A 19,850-nucleotide genomic window follows, 5' to 3' on the forward strand; every position below is an offset into this window, starting at 1 on the left:
AGCAAGGAGTAGCAAGTGTAGGAGTCACTAGTGCAGTGGCAGAGATGGCCAAGCTGGATGCAACGTGGAAGATTCAATCTTGGTGGTGGGCTGGAACTTTACCGCTGTGCCACCCAGACATCATGTGCAAAAGTCTAAGTCCAAAGGTTATGTAATACTGACATAGATATGAACAGGCGTTCATTTACAATGCTGTATGTAACAAAATGTGAAATAGAGCAATGAAACTGAGGCAGAGTAAGAGACTGAAAGACTCAGAAAGAGCACAGAAAACAGAGCAAAAGTGTGAGAGATTGCGGCGACAATGACTGACCTTTTCCTGGTTGAAGGAGTCCATTCTCTTCATGGCTGTGTCCAGAGCAGTCATGGACTCTAGAAAAGCTTGGTCTTGCTCGCACAGTGGGTTATTCAGAAGATCCCCAGAGATCTTCACTGCTGCCTTGGACATGGCTTGAGAAACACAAAGGATAGGGTTAAGACCAGATTAAGACTTTGATAGGAAAACAAGTTGTGGATGAGAAAAATAAAATTTGTAGTAAAGGCAGCAGCAAACAGTAGCTAGTGGAAGCCATTTTTCACCAACGCATTCATCTAATTCAGGGAACTAAATGAAGTGGTCAACATTAGAGGTACTCGCTATCCTAGGATTGGGGCCAATTTATACTTCTACACACAACCATGTAAGACAAAACTTGTGACACGTCAACAGCTTTTCTCAGTTGGAAATACAGAATTTATGTCGTACAACATCGCCGTGTGGTTAAGTATACAGTAAAATAGCCTTAAGGCTATGAACATTTCACTCAAAAGAAGGAACAGAGATATTCAGAAGTGAGCTTTTGTAAAAAGCAAACGCAGAAGTGTGCAGAGTCTATTGTATGAATTTGAGGGGGGTGATGGGGCTTGCTGCTGTGATGAACATCCACCAAAGCACCGGGAAACTGTAAATCTTTCAACTCTGTCAGCACCAATTACTGTTAATCTACAATCATGCCACTTTGTTTTAGACACAGAGCACATACCAGATTATAGCATCATCGTCAAAATAAATGAGCTGCATTGCAGACAGAAGTCGTTAAGAGAAGATCAGACATGGAAAAGGGGCTGCATGGAGATTGTATACTTGGTTCCCAGTCATATTCACTCTCTTGTGACTCCCGTAATACCCGTTTTCTTTTTAGGGTATTGCTTGGGGATGTTTTTGCCTTTATTTGACAGATTATAATAGGTAGACAGGAAGGGGGGGGGGGGGGAGAGAGATGGGGAGGACACACAGCAATGGTCATCCGGATCGGGACTCGAACCCACTCGAAACGCTGTAAAGCTGGCTTACCAGCTAAGGTGCCTGGACCACTGAGCCACGGCCCATGCCATAATAACAATTTTCAACCAGTCAATCACCTGGGGATGGGTATCTTCATGTCTGTCTCTGTCTATGGCATTGGGACCTCATTTGACACAACCGTATCAGACAAGAACTCATGATTCCATGGTCATAAAATTAAATTAAGCTACACCAAGTGTGTCCATTTTAATGTGAATTTTACATTCAAGTCTGCTTAAATCATTTGAACAGTAATGGGTAAAACATAACTATTACCATATGACTCCAGTGTAATGGTGATTTCTACTGCCTCCCTCTCATACAGCCTAATTGAAATTATGGACAGGAGCAGGTCTTAAACACATTGTTATCATTCACCAGCTAATTGTCAGTGAGTTAAATGGGAGTCTCCCAATATCACCACTCCAGACATGATAAATGAGAGACGATATAGAAAGCTGTGTAGAGCATGCAGTGCTGACATGTTGAGTTGGTCCACTCCTTTGTTTAGTGGCAGTTGGTGGAGAGGACCTGCGCAACAGATGGAATCCATTAACTATAATGAGGGCCTGACAGCAACGATACTTTGATGAGGCAGACATCCATATTCCAGAGCACAAAGGAAAGGAAATGAAGAATCCTCTTCTCACACCCCCATTCTTCCCTTCTCCTCCACCCCCACAGGCAGCTACCTACCAGGGGCAACATATCATACTCTTCCCAAACACACATTTTCTTCACCCCCCCCCCAACTGACAAAGTTATTTGTGGAAGATTCACCAGATAAAATGAAAATAAAACAATTGTGTGAATGTGTGCATCCACTGAAGAATACACAAAATGACACATGACCTGAATAGAATACAAATGAAAATGAATTGTGTGCATTCACCAATACCCTCTGCACACACTATAGCCTTGAATTCCCTGCCACACAGCATCAACTTTGCTATATATTCCAAGTGTTAAAACTTTATAAAGCACCTGGAGATCAATGGCACAAAAAAGCAAGTACAAGTGGATGTCAGATGAACATACCTATATCAGCCTCTGTGCTTTTCTTCATGTCCTTATGAAGTTTCTTGGTCTGATCCTCCAACCTAATGTGACAAGGAGATGAATAACTGGTTCGGTTCAAGTTTGAAATCAGGTGACGCAGCACAAATCTTTATCACGATTATTTCAAATGAGCAATTAAGGGAAACAAAATCACACTTGTGTGAAGTGCAGGGCAGTATTTAAATCAGTGGTTCCCAAACTTTTTCATGTCAAGGACCTCCAAATTGACACTTATCAACTTTTGCCGAAGCATAAACATACACATGACTGTATATGTATGAGAAACAATGGCAAAAGTTGGAGCTTCCAGTGTTGGAGATCTTTCTGTCAGAACCAGCAGATGGGAGAAGACAGCAGAGGAGAAAACAGGCTCAGTACATCGTGTCCAAAACCCTTCATCTACAGCCATAGCTCAAGACTTATTGTAACAGGCGAAGGAATAACCCAATCCACAACCAGCAAATAAACACCTACAAAGACAAATATGCATAAAACCAAGGTTCCAAATGGGATTAGACATTTCATTGATTTAATATAAAAACACATTATTATGACATCCGTTAGCTAATTAAAAACACGGAGAGTCCTGCTTGTTACTGTCAACTACATTTGCGCTTAAAAGCATTAATGTCTTCAATCATCCCTCCACACATTATTCCAATGATGGGTGTTAAAAATGGCAATTACCAGACTATGGAGCCTGAAACGCGTGCCATTCATTATATCAATTAAGACGCACAGGGGACTGTTTAGAAAGTCCCTAGAGACTGCTGTCACATCACTTTTCAGGGTTTGATGAAAGGGGAAAGTGGAGGGGGTTCCCATTTTCATCTTCTGTCAGAGAATTATGTTAACTGCTGAAAACACAGTCGAGTGATCCGAGGTATTGGGGGGAGGGTGGCCTTCGTGGTCCTGAGATGCAAAGACACGGGTAGTACCGTCAACACCTGATCTGCAGCTTAGTTAAACAGATTTGTTTCACACCCTCCCAAATCTGTCCAGCCATTGGCAGCCTATTTATTGAATATTTTCAATGAGCAGTAATAACCAACAAGCAGTTTTAACTTATACAGAACTTAAAGGACCACTTCACCACATTTCAACTTATCTTATATAATAATAGGTCCTCACTAATAATCATGATAAAATGGCACGATTTTTCCATACTCAGTCTGTGTCTCATAGGAGGACTGTGGGCAGTTTAGAAACCTGTCCACCAGTGACATCATCATTAGGCAGATCTTTTTTTTAGATTTGTATTATCGTGAGAATGATGGCTTCCATTTTCGCATTGTAACTTTTCAGGACTAGAAAGCCTGCAGTTTCTATTAGCTTGTATTCCCCATTGCCCACAGCCTCCCATGAGACACAGACTGAAGAAAAGAATTGCACCATTTTTTCATGATTCTTAGAGAAGCCCGTTATGAAGCCACTTTTTTTGAAAATTCAAATCCACAATGTTGGAACTTCCGGTTCCAAAAAGCACCGGGAAAGGAATGGCCAGGTGCTTTCCACCTGGCCACAGAGACCAGACCCTGTCCACCACGGCTTGCACTGTTGGTTGTCACTTGACCCACACTGTCACTGACTGAAGCTGTGTAGACAACAGCCAGCACTACTGGAACCAATGGTTTTAATACCTAGATATCGCAATGCACTGCAGGGGATTTGTGACAGAGGTATGGAGGTTTTGCCCCTTCTTCAAAGCCAGGCAAACACACGTAAGGACGGACGGACAGGGTGCAAAACACAGATAGTCGAGATAATATGGCACAATGAGGCAGCAGTGTTAGGAGAGTAGAGTTAGGCAGAAATGTCAATTTCGCCAAAAGGTTACATCTGCAATTCTGAAATAAGGCTAACGAAATGACAGTTGCCCCCACTCAAAGCAGTCGTGTGCATGTGTGTGCGCACGCGTGCACTGTGACCATGAGATGCATGCAACTCAAAGATGATCATGAAACATGATGTTGGAATCAGTGAAGTAGCTCTGGACTGGCTAAGCTCCTATTTATCGAATAGATCCTTCTCGGTGACTCCTCCTCCTCTTCTTCCCCTCTCTCATGCTGAGTTCCCCAAGGCTCAATACTAGGTCCCATCTTATTTATTTATATATATATATATATATATATATATATATATATATATATATATATATATATATATATATAAAATATTGTTATGTGAATGACACACAATTATACGTCCCCATAAAGCCTGGTCACTCTGACTGTCAGAGTCTGAATCGAGGCCTGCTTAAGTGACCTCAAAAATTGGATGTCTAGAAACTTCCTGCAACTAAATGAGTCCAAATCGGAATTAATTATATTTACCCCTCACTGCCCAAACACACAAATTGCTGATAATTTTACCTCCAGTCTTGGTACCCTCTCCAGAAATAAAAAAAGAAGGCCCGAAACCTAGGTGTAATGTTTGATCCTGAGCTATCCTTTGATTTCCAGGTGACTAAGGTAGTCCAATCTTGTTTTGACCAGTTGAGACAACTACAGTAGCTACGGTCAGGCCATTTCTTACTTTTTCAGACCTAGAAAAAGTCATCCATGCTTTTATCTCTTCCAGATTAGATTACTGCAATGCACTTTATTCAGGTATCAGTAAACAGAACATTCACAGACTACAACTGCTACAAAATGCAGCTGCCAGGCTACTGACCCGCACTAGAGAGAAGTGAGCACATTACACCGGTCCTTGCGGCACTTCATTGGTTACCCTCAAGTTTTAGAATAGATTTATAGAAAGATTTTTCTACTTGTTTTTAAAGCTCTAAATGGTTTTAATATGGCGAGATTTTGGAAACTTCAATAGGGTTTTGCTGGATGATCTCAGGCAGCAGCCAGGCTTGTTGGGAGTTTAAAGATTACAGATGTAAACTTTTATTTATCTTTTTATTTATCATCAGATGATGATCGAGACCAACGCTGCAGTAGGCAGAGTCACCAGACCTGAATCGCCAGGACATATATTTATTAATGGTAGCAATTCAGGGATGGAGCCAGGCTAGTATGAAACCGTAGTACGTACTGAAACCATACTACAGTAGCGTGTAGGCACAGAGGTGTATTGTTGTAGCATTGCAGACTAGTTCGATAGCGGCCTGCACTTCAGACACTTAATAGCAGTGGATTCATAACTTGCCCATAAGGCGGACCAATAAATACTTTTCAATTTAGAAAAACAAGCTTCTGCTGCCATCATTCTTAGAACACTGATATCTCTGACTATGTTTCCAGATTCTGCCAGAACAAAAAGAACATGCACGAGAAATTCTGAATTAATCAACTGCAATGAACTCGCCAATTTAGGCCAGATAGCTCTACTTCTACTACCATGACACAATGCAAGGATAGACAACATAATATTACGATGATACTTGCCACTACTGGATGCACTACACTTGTCTGATATGGATCTCCAGGGTGGAGAACTTAGATGTCTGTACATGCCTGTCCCTGACTCATCCATAAGGTCTATTGGTGCCACGCCTCACTGATAAAGAGCCCTCCTACTCACCAAAACCTGTGTGCAAAATAGTGCTCCCACATAGCCTTCAAGGCCCTCAGGAAATCTCCTTAACCTCAGCCACACAGACGGGGAAGGCCCAGATCCATCAAGCATTCGGTTCTTAGCCAAGTGTTGTTGTGAGTATAAACAGTGATAGTACATTAGTCACTTGAGAGAAAGCTATAAACTTTTTGTTTCTGAGTTGCTTGTGCACGTTTGTGTAAGCTAATGTAATTCTTTGACCATATTAAACGTGTACCATATTCATAATATTATCCTCCTAGCCCCATCAAACCTCTGATACAGGAGTGACAGACAATAACTCAAAACAAATCAAAACAAACCAAATTGTTTGTTATACGTTTACTGCAAATGAAATATCATGTGATAAATTATGTGGTATCGGATTGGCATACTCATTGGTACCAGTACCAGCATTTTGGACAATATCCGCAGTTTTTTTCGATTGTATTGAAACAACTCCACTTAGTATTGGATTTCATTATCAGGTTGTTTGCATTGTGATGTCATCTATTGGATAGATGTACAGTATGTGTGATTATGTATTCAACAATTCATTGGGAGCCTAGTCTTACTGGGGTCAGCTGATCTCCCCTGGCAAACTAGGTATTTGAAGGTGTGGAGAATAGATTCCTTTGTCTGAGGAACAGCCAAGATGCTCGAAACACCATCTTGGTGGTAATACAATAAATGAACTATGGGAGCATGATCCAGTGTGTAGACTGTACTTTTCTATTTTAACATGTTACTCTGTCCAGCACCTGGGACTTCATATTTTGTATGTGCGTGCTTTGTCAACTTTATGCATAATTATTTCCATATGACATCACTGGAGGTCACAGTAAACACAGATACAACATAATCATATGGTCTTCTAAGCTGTGCTGAGGTGAAAACACACAAAGTAATAAAAGGAAGGTCACTCCCAAGAGCTCCAGGGGCCACTGTGATCAGGTGCATTTTCGTAATTTGATTTAGCAAAACTGAAAAACAATTGTTTGATAATCCAAGTAAGAAAAGAACAATGCTTTACACCCACTATAGACTTGCATCTGCAAAATGCAAATTAGTTAAGGCAATAAAATCAGTGAGGTCTCATAAAGAAACCGGATGGCATTACCACTGAGATTTTAAAGAAATATGTAGTGATAAACTAGAGCTGCTTCTCTTGGATGTTTATAACGAGTAAGGAGCGTGGTACACCTACTCGGATTCAAGCATCAATTTCACTCCTACTTCAGAAAAACATGACTCCTGTAAGAAATCTACAGTAGACTGAATTGTCAAGACTGTATGAAGGACACAAGACTATATGAAGGACTATACGGTATGAAAGGCATATGTGTATTTTGTTATAGGTGTGTTGCCCCTTATGGGAAGGCCATTGAATGGTATTGTACTTTTCATTGACCTTTTTTAAGTACTAGTTAAAAAAGTTAACTTACTTTTGGAGTTTGTCATATTCACGCTCAAAGTCTCTTTCAACCTGTAAAAAAGGGGGGGGGGGGTAGGACATTTTTACCAATGGAAAAATGGGGAACATTTTTACCAATGGATTTTTAAAAAAATCATATAAACTTCTCACTAGTTACATTTGACATGTGGGTTCATTTTAAATGTCTTTCCCTTAAATTAGTGGTTAATCACAACATATGCCAACATGATAATGATAGCACTCCCCCCAACCCTGTCTGAGACCCAACAAACATTGGTTACAGAGGTTACAGAGGTAGCTTGTCTTGTGGTTCTGTGGGCCTCTGGGTTTAAACACACATTGGCCAAATCAACGAGGGAGGCAGCTGCCAGTTTGTCACCAGCAGGTCATCCATTGGGCTGCTTCTATCCCACTCCATGGTTAAAGCCCTGGACAGCACAGGAAGCTGGGAGGCCAGTCTGACAGTGCCTGTTGGGCCACAGACCCCATTACCCTGGAAGTGGTTTTGTCCAGCAAGGAGAACACCCACTCATTGGCATTTCAAGGCAACCACCTCTGCCCCCTCACATGGGGCATGGACAAATTGGCACCCTGCAAGTCTCTCAGCTGAAGCACACTGATGAGTTGATTTAGGCTACTATATTAATGTAGCTCTAACTATGATCGCTACAGACTCCTAAGCACATTGTTTGTATGGTAAAACTAGGGTATTGTTTATCCCAAGTAGATTCTGTTAAATGTACAGTTACTTACAGTTTTAGAGACAATCTGCTTCTTTGGTTGTCCAATCTTGAATGGAATCCTGAAATGAGAGGAGAATATTTGAGACATGACAGATAAAACCATTTGACACTGGCCTGCCCTAAAGACTTTCATGGTTTTGACTGGCATCAGTAGCCTGACGGGTGGGGTACAGGGTATTGGCCTAAGTGAGCAAGCAAGGCATTCTGATGCCACAGACTGTCAATTTGAAACCGTTAACCCCTGCTTCTCTGGAGTGTGTGGCCAGAACACTGTGCATTAACTTCCTGTCATCACTCGTCGACACATCTGGCTCCCATTGCAGCCGGATATCACTAATTAGAAGTGGTTGTCCCCTGTGCTCTGTGTGGCTTTTCTGCAGAACCCCCTGCCACCAATCAAACACAGACACACATGCTATATTGTGCAAAAAGCCATAAATCACAATTGTGGTATTTTTAGGCAACTGGGCACCCCTTCAGTCTAAGGTTTACAGCAGACTTGAAACAACAAAGCCAGAGCCACAGCTTGCCTATAAAACAAAACTTGAATCCAAAACTGCAATTCAATCAAGAAAAAACATTTTTACAACTCAAAGATGTGTGATTGATTAGATATAGGGCAACTGCAGGCAGCACAGACTACAGATAAGGTGTGTAGTTGTACCGCATTTTCAGAATGGAATCCAAAGTTGTACTCTTAATAAAAAATATACAAAACCAGACACCCTAGTTACAGATCCCCCACCCCGAGTTGAAGTACTGTCGCATATTTTACTTCTTCTTGGGTGTTTTATCCCCCTTCCAAACCATGCTCGTCTTTGGTAATCCACGAGAAAGAGAATGCTTGCTTTAGCACCACACATGGCTGCAAGTTGTCATTGATGTGACACCAATAGCCTGAAATCTAAAGGTACATGATGGACAGTTGCTGCTGACAGGCTGAGTGAGGTAGCAGCTGCGTCAAAAGAAAGGTGTGTAGACTAATGAGATGGAAGACAGAGGGTGTGAGGGAGAGCTCCATTGTGCAACCTGGGCACAAGTGATTGTGTGGGGAAGATCCTTTTGATGACAGCTCAATCATGAAACCTAACATGGCCATGTAAGGTTTAATATGAATTACAGGTAAAAGCCCGCTTCCATTGGTTGGAGAGAAAGTATCCTAGACACTTACTGCTCATTTTATTTTACATACATGAAGAAAGCACTTTGATTTGTTGAAAATTGTGTTGTACATGACTGCACTGTATATAACTAGACCTAAAATTTCAGTGACTTTCAGATCCAGAAATCACGCTTAAGAGGACCAGTCTAATTTGGACTTCTTGCTATTAGCAGAGATTGCCCACCTTCAGAAAATGGTACATATTCACTGGCATTGAAATTGAAAAAACTCTACAAGATGACTTTAAAGTTGGTAAGAACATGACAGGGATTTTGTCATATAGGAATGTGTCTCTGAAGGGAAACTTATTATTTTGCCATTATGTAAAATGAAACAGTTTTCATCCATATGAATGCAACCAAAATTTGATGACATTCCTTTGAATAATTCCAAATTTGGGCAAAGTTTCAGATGGATCAGAGCCCTATTGACTTCCATTATGAAATTAAAATATAATATTTCAAAAAACATTAAACATATGTGGAAAAACAATTAGTGTGGAGGTACTTCTGTGGCCTAATGGAAGTGTCAGGGCCTGAATTTCGGTGTAGCACTGCAACAATTGTGCATATTAATTCCTGCAAATGTAGTACTTATAATGCGGGACAATCCCACACACATTTACAGAGATGTTAATAATATAATCAGAGCCAACGTGACTAGCGGGCAGCGGGACATCAGTACTGGTCACTGGATGCCGCTGTATAAACGCACATGCGCTCTATCCCGCTTTCCAGGGTCTGCCTCCATCTACATACAAGCAGAGAGCCCACCTCTCCCTTCCCTCTCTGGTGGCTATGCTTATTGTCTCCACCAGGCCGAAAGGCAGGGCTGAGAGACTATGTTATGATGTTTGTACGTCCGTCCGTCTGTTCACAGCTAATCTGTGCAGTGTGCACACACATCTGTCCCAAAATGTTTTACATAGGACTGTTATAGCGCCACCAGGAGGCCGATTTTTGCAAAACATCTTTTTTATAGTACTCCTACAGATTTTGTCTAGACATCACGCAAATCGGTACAGAGTATCTCTATAGTCGTTAAACGATACCGGTCTTTCAGAGAATGCACGCAACAACACAGTGAGTGTGTGTGTGCGTGCGCAACAATCAAACACATTAAATTTAATGTACCAGCAAATCTTACTCAATTATTTGTATGTTGTTTGGCCTGTAATGTGTGTGTGTGTGGACCTCGCATCAGTGCCACAGGTTCACGTTCACAACTTCACAGTATACACTGTAGAGGAATTTTCGCATCGCTTGTGAATTGACAAGTGTGTGACTGAGTGTGTGTGTGTGTGTGTAACAACACATAATAATAACTAATAACCCATCCGTTACTACATGTGGAGTCTGTCAACTTCCGCAATTTCATTCTTCCCATATTGCGCTGCAACGCAAGTCTGGGATGAGCTGCCCGGCAGCGAAATTCTAGTAACTATAACCTTTGCCCTGCATTTTTCACATCTGTCGTTTATAGTGCCACCAGGAGGCCGATTTATGTAAAACATCAAAGCCAGAATAAAAAATATTTTTTGTAAATATGTGTTTATCCGTAGGCTACAACAGTAGTTGTAGCCCGGTTCTGGGAACCGAAACGGTTGAGAAATGACAGATGTACCGTGTGGAGGTCCACGAGGGGTCCCCGGAACAAACGCTATTCCCATGCTCGGACAGACCGAGGGACCCAGGCAGGGACCCAGGGACACACATTGCTGGACAATGCAGTGGCTGCACCACTCGAAAATAATAATAATAATACACGCAGTGATGATAGTATGGCTGGCTACGTGAGAACTGTTCTTGTGCCCAGAGGCTTTAAAAATAGTGAGCAGTTGTTTCACATAGGACAGACGCTGTGAGCACAGAGGAGTTATAAAGGATAGAGAGCCGACCAGGTGAGCGGTTGATTATTTCCTGCGCAATGCGCATAGTGTGCGGCAAGTTGACGGCCAAGATGATCGAGGAGAAAGACTTCCGTGAGCTGATGGCATTTCTCAAATCATCTTGGCCGTCAACTTTGCGCACACTACGCGCAAGCAGCTCACTACTGGCCAATCACAGCGGGCTGTGATCCGCTCTACTATATTATAACTATGGGCTGTGGTGGGATCCAATCAATAATAACGTTTTTTAAATGCAGTAATGCACCTGCATATACAGTATGAAAGGTAAGTCATCCCTGCAGGAGGCTTGGGTTCAAATCAATCCTGAGGCCTTTGCTGCATGTCTTTGAGTTTCTATAGTAATCTCTACTCAATCACTTTAAGAGTAAAGCAGAAAACGCCCCCAAAACTCAGATAAGAATTTAAAGTTAGTTTCACTCATGCCATAGTTTTGGTGAACCAAGACCAATATGGAAAACTCTTTGTCACTCACTGACATTCCTCAGCTCCATCTTGGATGACTCATCATCTTTCAACATCTGCCAGATGACAAGCCTAACTTTACAATGATCACATCAGTCATGATAAAAATAAATGCAGCTTGTTTGTTATTATGCTGAAAATAGCAGATTTACAAGCTCACAACGCGTCGCGTCCACCACACGTTGTGAGCTTGTAGATCAGCACATGGAAATATGCAGGCTGAGACGTTTAGAAACTTTCCCCGTCACAATAAAAGCACATTAGCTTTCACATGTTCATTCCATATAAAGAAAAGACAGGAGGAAAGTGAATTCGGTGGCATTTCACATTGCAAAAGGGTGCAGGGAGAGTGGGCAGTGGGCACCTCAGTGTTAAATATCCTTATTGGCCATTAGGTTGAACATGCCCATGCAGAAGGTAAGGGGTGTGTCTCATTTCTGTTTCATATACAGTAGCCAAATGATAATAACGATATGGAAAAATGCACTATAGGTTAATTCATTATAATAATTTCCTATAGAATGTGTGTGAGTGAGAAATATAACATGTTATGTGCTTAATTTAAGGCATTTATGCTTAAGCCAAGAAAAACTTTGCTAGCCTTGGTGATAAGGTCATGTATTAATACAGCGCTGCGGCGCTATACAAAAAAAGGTTGGTGCTACCTAATTTGTGGTGGCGCTACCAACTGAAAAGGTAGGTGGCACCAGTGCTACCTGTGAAAAAGTTAGTCTGGAGCCCTGGAAACAGAGCATTAGAGCGAGATAGGCTGCATATGCATATATGGGCATATTGGCCGGATCGGTAGTGAAACGTAGGTGTAGTTAAACAAAAAAAAGGCAACATTGTACTTGTTCCTTTTTAATCCCCGGAAATAACGGATACGGCGTAGGCTACATTCAAGGCTAAATAGTTGTAAAAACCTCTTTGTGACACAGTAAGTAGTCATAAGAACCACTAGGCATAGTTGAAATCATTTATCTGATCATTGCTCTGACCTAATGGGCTACACGTCACTCTTGTCCAGTCTGCACGTAAGCAAGGACAAAGGAACAGTCTTCTTCACCGGGCCAGATTATGCATCAACGTGGAAGAAGTAATGGCTTTTCCCTAAAATGTTGAAAGCGTATGCCATCAGAGGGGTTAACGCATCACCAAAACTAGCATATTCCACAAAGCACAGAGGGCTAGTTGAAGACACTAGGAGTGGAATTGTTCTGACAATGACCCTAGAGTCAATCCTTTCGCGTCATACAAGCAAGTGTACAGGCTCTAGTGGAATGCATCGGTCAGCAGAGCCAATAAAGGCCTCTTTTCACTGGGTCTTGCACCCCACTCTTGACCTTGTGTTTGGCCGTGCGTGTTGGTGGTCATGTCGCTTGCCAGCCATTGATTGTCTGGCCTAGCCAAGTGATGCTGTCTTGCATGTCCACTGGCTCTCCCTGACCATGATAGTGAAAATGGGTGGCGGATGCAATTCATTTTGATGAAATTATTATAGGTCTGATGATCCCATTAATTTTGCTTAGTGGGTTGGGACCCGATTGTTGGTCACGGAGCGATTTTTCAGTTTTTTATTATTTCAAAAGATTTTCTAAAATAAAATAAATAATAGTTTATAAGTCAAATAGAAAATAATTTAATGTAATTGTAATTTTCAGAAGTGAAAATAGCCCACACACACACACTTTCGGGTGAGACAGTACAGGGACCCCCTGGGGACCCCCACATGGTAACTCTGTCATTTCTCAACGGTTTCGGACGCAGGGCGGCTCACCGGAACCGGCACCCTGTGGATCTGGAAGTTCCGGGGACGCCCACACGGAGTTGCACCACTCAGTTCACATGGGTGTGATTTTACTAGTTTGTGTCGCGGGGAGATGTCAAATTTCTCTTTTGGGTCTTGAGCTAAAAGGTTTGAGAACCACCATCTAACCTAGAGGTTTCCAAAGGCAAATCCACATGAAACAACTCAGTAAAGCATGCTCAGTACCATTCTACAGTATAAATTCAAGAGGTATGTTAATAATTGTGTATTTATATATTAGCACCTTGCCACCTTCATTTTAAGTGGTTTACAATGAGTGTTGTATTCATCCATTCACACACCGACTGTCACTGTGTAGGAAACCAACCATGCAAGGCACCCCCGTTACCGCAGCGGGGGCACTGGCAGCCATGTTTGTTTATGTTTGGTCCATCGCTGTTGTTGACGTCATCGAGTTGAAACGGTGCTGATTGGCCGTAGCCGCGGTATCAGCATTTCAACCAAGGCACCACCAATCCGCCAAGGACAGTCACCATAACTGAATCGCAAGAACTTTTTTTTTATTGGCCGTGGCTAGCGATTCAGAGGCTGGAGCCAGGCTATCGCTCTAGTGCAATTTCGAGCAAAATAAATTAGATAGACATATGTATAACTTCATATATAGGTAAAGGTATATCAGGAGGACAACCTTTAACATCTGGGAAAGCTCATATTTCATGATATTAACAGTCAAATTAGTTCAGTGATTCACTGTGATTGACCAATCAGAATCACCCATTCAACTACTAAGCCATGTAATAAACATTCAAATAGAGAAAAGCATTATGGACTGTGTGATCAACACACACAATGAACATGTATAAAATGCAGATACACGAGCACAAACGCACACCTAAATGCGACCCAATTCATAATCATTGTAGACAAAGAACCTTACTGTCTCTCTCCCCCTCTCTGTCACATACACACAACATTGTGTGCAGGGACACATGTAGCCACAGACATTTTGGTGTAAATGAGACATGAATTATAAGCTGCAAAATATTTAAAATGGCATGTACTGTATGAAACTCCATCACATTTCTAATTTGAAACTTGAAAACAGTGCCAGTGCACACACAGTTTTAAGCTAGACAGCATTTCTCGTCATCTTTTACTGTGGCTAATCTACCTATAAATAATGAAATGTCTTATTAATTTCCTGTCCGGTTCCCCTCAGTAGCAATTGATCTGAATTTGCACAAGGTCATTGACTAATTAATAGTATATGCAGTATGCACCCAACTGCAAAGCCCGTTTTTCACTTTCCTAAAACTTAAGCTGTTTTTTCGTGTTTTTACGTAAACATTTAACATTCTATCGTCACGATGGTTATAGCCCCTCAAGCTACGGGCTGAATGAATCAAACGCAGGTGCTACTATTAGATTTCTGAAAACATTTAACTTACGTCCACACACAGTGTTTTAGGAGCAGGAGGATGCTTTCACTAGTTTGGATATCATCTTCATGCGTGCTTATGTGGCACGTGGATGTCTACACATAGCTTCACTAAAACAGTTTAAACGTGCATGAGCGTATTAGTATTACGATTATTTTTCATGGCGGTTTTTATGCTAATTTATATTTATGGAAAAAGGAGTAACAGACCAAGCAGGTCTGAATGAATTCTGCAATGAATCTCTGTATTAACAATTCAACAGGAATTTTGATTCAAAGATATTTATCACCATATTGCCCACCCTATGGGCCTACCCCTACGCCTACCCCTAGGTCTAATCCAGGTTGGTTGTGTTATTAGCGCACCACTCATAGCTTCGCTCAAACAGTTTAACCCATTTAGGCCTAAGGCCGATTCTAAAAACGCCTCTAAATCCTGACCTAAGGTTTCTGAAAACCTTAATTTTTTAATACTGTACATACTGTACAGAACCCAAATATGGGTGCCCGGCCTGAGGGGGTCAGATACCAATAGGAGTGCCCGCCCAGAATGGGTTAAACGTGTGTTCGCGTCGTGGTGATGGGACCTTAGAGTATATATGAATAGACGGCACCCGGAGGAAACCCTGAGGTGAAATGGACATAGTGGCCTAATTTGGTATTGCAAAATTATGCTTGTTATGCTTGCAAGTGTTCCCATAATATCAAAAGTTATAGTATTCCATGGAAGTAGGGATGTCAGGGGTTAACCGGCTAACCGGTTAGCCGACCGTTAAGAAACATCCGGATATTTTTATCAGCTTTAACGGTTAATTTGCATAATACTAAATGCGTGTTCTGATCTTAAATCCCTTTATTTTAGATCGTTTTTAGTAATAGTACAACATAAACATTACAGAGACTGTAGTTGTCACTGTACAATACTTTAAAACAGTTGTCATGTTGCACACATGCCTAAAACTGCTATTTGCGCCGCCCAGCTTGTCACACTACAGGCTGCATGAACAGCGCTCGGGCTCTGTTTTTTGCCCACTCAATGTCCCACAGTTCTCTGTTGTACTTCAATGGCTAGTTGGCTACAAGCCTACAACGGTAGCTTTGCGGTAGTCAAAATGTAAGCGAGTGACAGGCTGACAGCAAGACGAGATGCAGAGACCTACATTATTAAATCCATTATTGGCCATTTGGACTGGAGGGAGAACGTTTACAGCCGCTGCCGCTTCCTCCTCCTCCTCCTCCGCCTATCCGTCTCCCGAGTCCCCACACTGGCACGGCTTACGGCTAACAAGTTAGCCATGTGCTATCGATGTTTGAGGGTTTTCTCGTCAGCGAAAAGTCAACAAACAGAACACGGTGACATGCATGCTGATCTTTCTTAATAATTAAAAAAAGGCTTAGCCCATGCGTCCAGTGGCTTTATAGGTATAGAGTGCTCAGATCTGGACTGGATAAATTTATGTTTTGGACTAGAACCGGCGGACCTCTGTACTGTAGACGCGCAGATGCATGCATCAGCATCATACAGATGCGATGCGTTGTTTATTGACAACAATTTATTTATATTGTTAAATGTTGCTTTTTTTGTTTGTCTTTTAAAAAGGAGCATAAATAAATGAATGTATACCATTAGTCTACCAACTTTAATTATGTAGCCTATACGTGCATATTACATTTGGGGTAGCCTATTAAAAAATATTAACCACTATCCGTTAATGACCCGGTTAATCCTATCGGCTAACCGGCTGGGGAAACTATCCGTTACTGACATCCCTACATGGAAGCATATTATGCTTCCATGGTATACTATAACTTTTGAGGAGTTGGTTTGCTGGATACGTTTTTGAACGTGGCGGCGTTTCAAACTCAGTTTACAAGGAGTAGGCTACAATTAATGGACGCACGTCGCATCAAGTAGGATTCACTTTAAATTGTCATTATGAAAGTTTCTTGAATTTTGGCGGAGCAGATTAATGCTCCGCCAAAAGTAGAGGAGTTTGGGAAAATGTGTTTGCCATAGGCATGGTAGCATAGGCATGGTAACGCGCTGCCTGCCTGTGTGTGGCCTACCGACACTGCCCGTCTTGACTATCCACCGAGGTGGTTATAATGCTGGATAGTCAGATGCGAGGTTACTCTCCATGGTGGGAAATAATAGAGATTAGAGAACTATAACTTGTAACTTTTATTTTTGTAGAAACTAATATTGTTTATACCTTTTGCTTTGATGGAATAATTGATTGAACATGCATTCCGTAATATGATTTGATTTGTGTGTGTCCTAAAGTGTTAGTGTTGATTGTGTAATTTGTGTAAACTTGAAACATTATTGTACTATAAAAAAGTCTATTTTCCCTTCATCTTTATCCTTTATAGTGTAATAGTATTAGTTAACTATAATTAGATTAATACACGATAATCAACACTAACACTTTATTTAGAACACACCCAAATCATATTACGGAGTGCATGTTCAATCAATTATTCAATCAAAGCAAACGGCATACACAATATTAGTTTGCCTAGTTTGGATGTTAGTTGCTGCATTCTGTCGCGCGTGCCAAGCCGTCATTCTCTTGTTGTATTATTTATTTCTCAATCTCTCAAACGGACAGGGCAGACCCATTACTGTTGTGGATCAAGGTTATGTTATTTTGTCATCTGACACCCAAACCATACAGTGTTTATTTAATTTGATATCTACAATGGTATATGTCTCCACAGTGAGGCTGGAAAATATAGCCTAGCAGCCTACTACTATAGAGCGTCGCAGTCCCTCCCCCTTTCAGAACGACGAGTGGCCCAGGAAATGAAATGCAATGCATTTCTCCCATAGGATTTTCTTTAAGTATTTATTTAAAGGTAGAGTAAGTGATTTCACTCAAAAGACCTTAGGTTTCGTTTTTGGCTGCGGGACCTAAGCCTTCGTCCAATCAGGATAGAGAGTCAAAAATGAAACCTACGACCCCCAGGGGTTAACTGGGGACAGGGAGGAACTCCTTATATGGTCAGCACACTCTATAGTAGAGAGGATTATCACAACAAAACACACAATGTTTTGGGCCGATCAAATAATTTATAAGAAGAAAAACTTCTTCTTTCTAATGATTTGATCGGCCCAAAATATTGTGTTCATTGTCATGATTTGTCACGATCCGAGTTGGCTTTGTCCGCGGTGTAACAGTCTTTAAATACTTAAAGAAATTCCTATGGGAGAAATGCATTGCATTTCATTTCCTGGGCCACTCGTCGTTCTAAAGGGGGAGGGACTGCAACGCTCTATAGAGGGTATGAGTGTGACATCATCAAAGCAGAAGTTATGCGGTAACGCCTACTGAGAGGCAAAAAACTACTTTCTAGTTTCTGGCCTTGACAGCCCATACATCCAAAAGTCCTATCTGGTTGCATTAAACAACGTTAAACAATGTTAAACTCACTTTGCATGTTGCTTTTGCCACTCGATGTGCCATTCACTTTAAGCATGCACATACCCTCTATGGCCTACTAGGCTACTGGTAGGCGGATAAATGGCAACCAGAATAACCCGTTCTGAGTGAAACTCCTCCCTATGCACTGGCCCTATACATGACAAATTCTCTCAAGTGCCCAGTGCCCACTCTTCTGCACACAGCTAGTATGTGACCCTCAAAGTACATCACAGATCTTTACATCTTTGCAACTCATACAAACTAAACAGCCTTTTTTGCACAATGGCAGAAAAATACATTCAAACACATGAGTGAGCTTAAAGGTTATATCCGACTTTAGCCTTAGCGTCCAAACTCTAATTTGGCTGGTTGGTTAATGACATTATGACTGTGTGGCAAAAAGAGAATACCGGTAAGTAGTATTACTGCTTGCCTTTACATGGTCTTTACAAGTTTAGCATCCAAAAACAAGATATGTTGGCATGGAGGGTGAATCTAGTTAAGCCTTTTAAGCTAACGTTATGATGTTTTGTAAATTAGTTTGAACTCAAGCAATAGTCTGAGCCCGCCGTTCATTCGTTCCGTCTGCGTTAACATTGTACAGATTAACGACTAAATAAACGATTTAGAGCATTTGCAATTTTGTTCAACCGTTCATTTTTATAATTTATATTCTATTCAACCTGATTCGGCACTTGCAGAAGTTAGTCTATAAACCAACAGACCATAGATAAGGTCATAAAGTTCTTGAGAGTGGAACCCTTTCGTTCCACACCAGGAAATAGACCGACCCATAGCTAGGGATACAGTGTCGCTTGGCAAAAATGACGACATTTTTTACACAAGAAAGTGTCGACGCGGCACTTTGTTGCCTAAATTACGTCATTTGTGTCGAGTTAGCACGCCCGTTCTACGAAATATAGCCATTAGCCTTTAATCCGTTTGTCTGACAAGAACAACAACGGTGGCATTCGAGTTTATGTGTTGAGCTAAAATATACCAGTCTCCAAAATGAACATTAGTAACAAACGCACACTTACCAGCTCATTTTGTGTGAATGTCTGTAATAATTCCAGTTTCGCAGAGTAGTTTTATTTAACGTCTTCACAGGACTTCATCCCCCTTTAGTTTACATCACAATCACCAACACTCCGCACAGGAACAGGAAGCCACGAGTGTTTCCTTAAAGGAAGTTGTTTCGCAGAAACAACAGTCAGAACATTATGAGAAGAATAAAACCTTCTTTCATTGTATTTGAGATTGATGCCAAGCAGTACATTAAAACAATTTATAACTCAAAAAATAAGAAAGCTGCGTGAACTGTTGCTTTGTGTTCACTCTTTCATGTTTTCTGTTAGTAATCCCCCTGGCTGTATTAATAACTTTGTTGTTAGTGTTTGTAATGTTACATACATATATTTTATAAATGTATGTACATATATAAATATATATATATATATATATATATATATATATATATATATACATACACACATACATACATACATACATACATACATACATGTATACATACACATACATGCGCATGCATGCACGTACGTGTGTGTGTGTGTGTGTGTGT

The 19,850-nt window shown here is 41.2% G+C and overlaps 1 protein-coding gene across 1 annotated transcript in view; it reads right to left on the bottom strand.

The window, feature by feature from the left end:
• The window catches only part of bin3 (bridging integrator 3), a 39,041-nt gene extending 19,615 nt beyond the window's left edge, over positions 1–19,426 (bottom strand). The window contains exons 1-5 of the mRNA XM_080765063.1: positions 19,309–19,426; positions 8,115–8,163; positions 7,372–7,412; positions 2,363–2,424; positions 314–450 (exon numbers count right to left, since the gene is read on the bottom strand). Of these exons, the coding sequence (XP_080621189.1) occupies positions 314–450; positions 2,363–2,424; positions 7,372–7,412; positions 8,115–8,163; positions 19,309–19,316 (297 nt within the window). The 5' untranslated portion in view covers positions 19,317–19,426. The remainder of the gene's footprint in view (positions 1–313; positions 451–2,362; positions 2,425–7,371; positions 7,413–8,114; positions 8,164–19,308) is intronic.
• Positions 19,427–19,850: the final 424 nt, after the last annotated feature.

Source organism: Protomyctophum bolini, assembly GCF_963924005.1.
Source record: "Protomyctophum bolini genome assembly, chromosome: 6".
Lineage (NCBI taxonomy): Eukaryota > Metazoa > Chordata > Actinopteri > Myctophiformes > Myctophidae > Protomyctophum > Protomyctophum bolini.